At 40.6% G+C, this 5,092-nt stretch overlaps 1 protein-coding gene across 1 annotated transcript; it reads left to right on the top strand.

Annotated features, from left to right (window-relative positions):
• Positions 1-4: 4 nt before the first annotated feature.
• Positions 5-3,884, top strand: LOC112819147 (RAD52 motif-containing protein 1; the record flags this gene model as incomplete). The annotated part of the gene is made up of 4 exons (XM_025866175.2): positions 5-50; positions 263-426; positions 3,191-3,313; positions 3,705-3,884. Coding segments are annotated over 4 exons (513 nt in total), but the record flags the coding sequence as incomplete, so codon positions are not given.
• Positions 3,885-5,092: the final 1,208 nt, after the last annotated feature.

Genomic DNA, 5,092 nt, shown 5'->3' with positions numbered 1-5,092 from the left:
TTCTAGAGGGGACCTCAGCTGTCCTGTCAGCCCCAACAGATTTCTGAGAGGTAACTCTCAACAGCCTGCACATGTTGCCTTCTAATGCTTCTCGAATCTTAGGATTTCAGAGGGAGACCTGTTCATGAAATGAGAAGTGCTTGGGGTTGTATGTGCAGAAGGGTTTAGGGAATATAAGGGAACGGGCAGTTTTGGTTTCTGGACGTGAAATTTCATGCACTTACTTGGCATGGGACCACCCCACAGCATTCTCTGTTCACAGTATTCTCCCAGTCTGGCCTTCTGTATTCGGTCCGCGTCTTCCCAAACGCTGCCGTTGCCCGTCCTGGTTTCTATGCCATCATCAAGTTTTATTCAGCAAGGGATGCTCACAGAGCTCAAACGGCATGCCACGAGAAGCATCTTTTTCAGAATTCTCCAGTGAAGGTGGGTCCAAATAGGAAATTCCTAACTCCACTGGGACGGAGTGCTGAATTCCGTTATAATAGACTAGCATTTGTGCAGCACTCTGATTTACGGAATCCTTTCAGATGCATTGCTACATCGATCCTCCGGTCTCCCTGGGTTTTTGTTTGTTTTCTTTTTTTAGACGAAGAAACTCGAACTGAAGATAGTTAAGTGACTTACTTAAGGTTCATGATAATAACTGGAAGCTAGAGATCAAACCCCAACTTACTGTTGTCAAATCCCGTGGCATTTTATCCTGCCCCTTAATTTAAGAAATCTTAACAGAAAGAGTCTTGCTTATATTTACTATTATGTGGATTTAAAATGACAAACTCTAGGGGTGCCTGGGTGGCTCAGTCGGTTGAGCATCTGCCTTCGCCTCAGGTCATGATCCCCATCTGGCTCCCTGCTCAGCGGGGAGTCTGCTTCTCCCTCTTCCTCTTCGCTCTTGTGCTCTCTATCTCTCATTCTCTCTCTCAAATAAAAAAATAAAATCTTTAAAAAAATAAAATGACAAATTCTTTCATCTGTTGTATTTATAAAGGATGCTTCATCGTCATTATCATCATCAGTCTCAAACTGCCTATTCAGGACGCCCTTCAATTCCCAGAAAATGGTTAAAACATTCTTTAATGCACTACAGGAACTTTATTCCATACTAACCATGCTGTCCATTTTACTTTCCCAGAGCCCCAGAATTATATTTCAGTATGTGCCTCAGTTCAATCACCATTTCTTTATCAAGGACCATGTCATTTCCTCTGAATAAGTGAGTGAGACTTAGATTTCCAAACCTTTCACTTTGTAATTGTATGTCTTTATCAACCTTCTCTAACTGGCTTCTTAATCTGGCTACTTCACACTGACGGGCTGCCTATTCTTTTTTTTTATAAGATTTTATTTATTTCTTTGACAGAGAGAGAGAGTGTGTACAAGCAGGGGGAGCGGCAGGGAGAGGGAGAAGCAGGCTCCCCGCCGAGCAGAGAGCCCAACGTGGGGCTTGATCCCAGGACCCTGGGATCGTGACCCGAGCTGAAGGCAGATGCTTAATCGACTGAGCCACCCAGGCTCCCCACGTGGCTGCCTGTTCTTATCATATGCCTTTCCTTATTGATTTAACCTTGTTTGAATCTGAGAACTCTGCTCAGATGTGACTCTAGGTATACTACCTACTTGTTCAACACCCTCTTCAATCTTGGCTTCACTCCCTGTGATTGAAATGATGACCTGTCAGACATTCTTTAGTTTGCAAACTATGGTCTGCCTGTTTCTAGCCTGGGAAAAGTTCACCTAGCCCCTCAGATAGTATAGATTATGAAACAATTACTTTGTATCAGTTGTAAGAAATGAGGTTTTCGTCTCTCATTGGACATTAAGATCATTTCATAAATTTAGGTTTTGAGATTACCGAGAGTGATGAAGGAAATGTGCTACAGGTCAATATATAGTTGACAGGAGAGCGTATTCATATTAGATCTCTTTTCTTTATTTAACACAGAACCTTGGGTTACTACCCCTGCTTTCCAAAATTGTTATCCAGTTTACTTCTATGTTCTTTTCTACTTTGGCAACTACATATACTTCCTGGTTGGGTTTGTTGTTGTTTGCCTTTTTAAATACAGGAAAAAGAATAATGTCTTAAATAAAATAAATCAAGGAGAGGCCTAAGGCATTTGAGAGAGTTTTTTTCAGTAGCATGAAGGAAAATGGTTGGCAGCAGGAACTGGCAAGCTTTCCCAAGGTGACAACTATTTCTCTGACGGAGAGGCTCGGGGCCCTTCTGAGGCTTCCTTCTTGTCCAGAACAGCTCCACTATGCCTCGCCATTAGCCTCCCCTGCAGCACTCAACATTACAAGTTCATCTTCATTTCTTCTTCCCAGCATGCAGCTTCAGCTGGAGAAAGTAATTTTATTTTCTTATCACTCGTTCTTTCATTTGTTCACTCAATCAACAACAGAATGTGCTCGGTTTTAGGAATGAGAATAGAGTAAGACATGGTTCCTTCAAGCATGTAAGGAGCTTATAAACTAGTGATAGAGGAAGATGCACGAACAAATCAATAAAGAATTAATAGTGCTGTGACTTCATTTGCATTATTTGAATCTTTATGAATATATTACCATACTACACCCTGCTTAGAGTTGAAGTAGACATTTAAGATAGAACATTTAAGAAATTCACCATAGAGCGTAAGTTAGACTGGAAGTATTTGCATTCTCAAAGAAGCTTATTAATGCAAATGAACCTCTAGTTGTTTAGTTGCTTATAAAATTTATAGAGGTATGTATATTCCTTGTTCTAACAGGTTAGTAACTTGGGGAGGAGGGTGCTGCAGATTAAGGTCCTACCTCCGTGTCAGGTCCATCTTGTCTGCTCTGCAGGTCATATTCTAAAACAGGAGCTACAGGATGGGAAAACAAAAACAATTTCCTTTGCTCACCTACATAATTTGCTTCTGGAGGGCTTCCTTAGTTGCTTTCATCATCACTCTCACCACGAGAGGTCAGGGAAATCTTCCAATTCAATCAGAAGCCCTGGAAATGATGCAGAAAAGGACCGTACCTTAAAAATAATGAATACCATTTATTTAGGGCTTACTATGAGCTCATTGCTTACAATAATGTTTCCTTTTTAATCTTCACAGCCAGTCTCTGAAACAGGTATTGATCAACCTCAGGTGTACCCAAAATAAGCCTCTGTGGCGGGTTGTGCTATTTTTCAGTCTCTCTCTTATGTCTTTAGGTTCGTCTTGGCACCAAACATAAAGCAGTTCAACATCAGGCCCTTGCCCTAAATAGCTCCCAGTGCCAAGAATTGGCAAATTATTATTTTGGTTTCAATGGATGGTCAGAAAGGATCATCAAGGTAAACTTTATAGATTTTCTTTGGCTAATCAGACTCATTTCAACATTGAAATCCTGGACTTCAGAGAGGAGAGAACTGGGTGTGGGGAGAAGATGTGAGAGGCTTCTAAGTGGAAGGACCTGAGCATCGGCCTGCCACCTAGAATTAATAATACTTTCAATGACTTGGGTAGTGATGTCCATAATTTTCGCCAGTATTTGTAGGGTATAGATTAAAAAAAACTAGTTTTCTATATTTAATAATTCATTTGCAAGTCTTACTTGATTTTGAAGCTATAGGACCTCAACTGTTAGCTGGGTTTACTGGAGTTTAGTTTTCATTTCTAATAACAAAACATCTTGAAGTCTATGTTGAGATCCTAGGAAGGACCTTTAATTTAAAATCCTAACAGCTTCAGGATCTTTCTGACCTCGAAGAAAGAGAAAATAAAGATGCTATGGTACCACTTCAGAAGCAGAGCCTGAAATTCTTCTGTGCTTTAGAGGTGGTGTTGCCATCCTATGAGTGCAGGAGTCCTGGAGTTGGCATGGCCGAGGAGCCTTTGGAGAAGCTGGAAGAAGGTCTGTTTACGGTGGGGGTGGGGGTGGAGTGGAGTGGAGGTAGAATCTCTCTTTCTTTCTGAAACTCATCTTTTCAGATATATCATCAAGCCCTCCCCTTGCTGAGCTCCTAAAACCCTGGGCAGAGCTTTTCTACCGTACAATACAGGTTTTTATCATACACAATACCTAAAAGAACTTAGCTTTAAAATTCTAAAACTGACTTTCCGCCAAGAAGTTTAGGAAGAGGGAAGTAATGTTTTTCCCATTTTTGGTTAAGAATCTGCCCTGTGCTAAAAAAAAAAAAAAAAAAAAAAAAGAAGAAGAATTTGCCTTGTGCTAAGATAGTCCTTTAAATACAGATCTCTTGTAGCCTTCAATGATCCCAGCAAAATCATCATCTAAAGATTTAAATAAACTCTTGTGTAAATGTTCAGTCCTTTGCCTCCTATAAAGGGCTGGTGTGTAAAGAATCAAATATAGATTCCTAGAAAAGGTATTCCAATTGGTACTGGTTTTTCCCAGAGTCCGTAGCACTTAGGCTTAGGGTTTTAAGGCAGAGGCAGGGCTGTTAGCAAATGGAGGGGAGTAGGTTCCCATGGGTGATGCTCAGGAAAAGACCAGGTCATGTGTGCTACCACCAAATCTTTCTCACTCTGTGATTCCAGCCCTTGATGCCCAGGAGAATAGGCAGGGTCTGTAGGATTATAGTTTCAACTTGTCCATTTGAAATCTGTGAGTGATGTGAGATTTGTGCCACCTTCTTGGCTTGCATCTCCCTTCTGGTACTTCAGGAACTTCTGGGGTAGATCAGGGCAGTACAGTTGTGCCCGGCCAGGATATACCTACAGCAGAGCCATTCCACCAAGTGCTTGTGTTGTGCCTGCCCTTAGTTGCTAAGATAATGATCTAAGAATCATGGATGCACTTTCATATTTAAATATATAACATAAAAATCAGTTATCATTCAGCTAGGTATTTTAAATCCATTTGTTTTGGTTGAATTGAGGGCCATTATCAGTTCTGATGAAAAGGAAAACAACCCAGAAGCTTGCTATTCAGAAGGCTGTGTCAGATGCATTCCAGAAACTGTTGATTGTGGTTTTAGGTAAGACTTTCTTGATTGTCCTTTACTTCTTTCTTTCTTTTCTTTCTTTCTCTTTCTTTCTTTCTTTTCTTTCTCTTTCCTTCTTTCTTTCTTTCTTTCTTTCTTTCTTTCTTTCTTTCTTTCTTTCTTTCT

This window comes from Callorhinus ursinus, unplaced genomic scaffold, assembly GCF_003265705.2.
Source record: "Callorhinus ursinus isolate GAN/ISIS: 27379988/994484 unplaced genomic scaffold, GSC_fseal_2.0 scaffold3649, whole genome shotgun sequence".
Taxonomy (NCBI): domain Eukaryota; kingdom Metazoa; phylum Chordata; class Mammalia; order Carnivora; family Otariidae; genus Callorhinus; species Callorhinus ursinus.
This window is presented reverse-complemented; position numbering and strand designations above follow the sequence as displayed.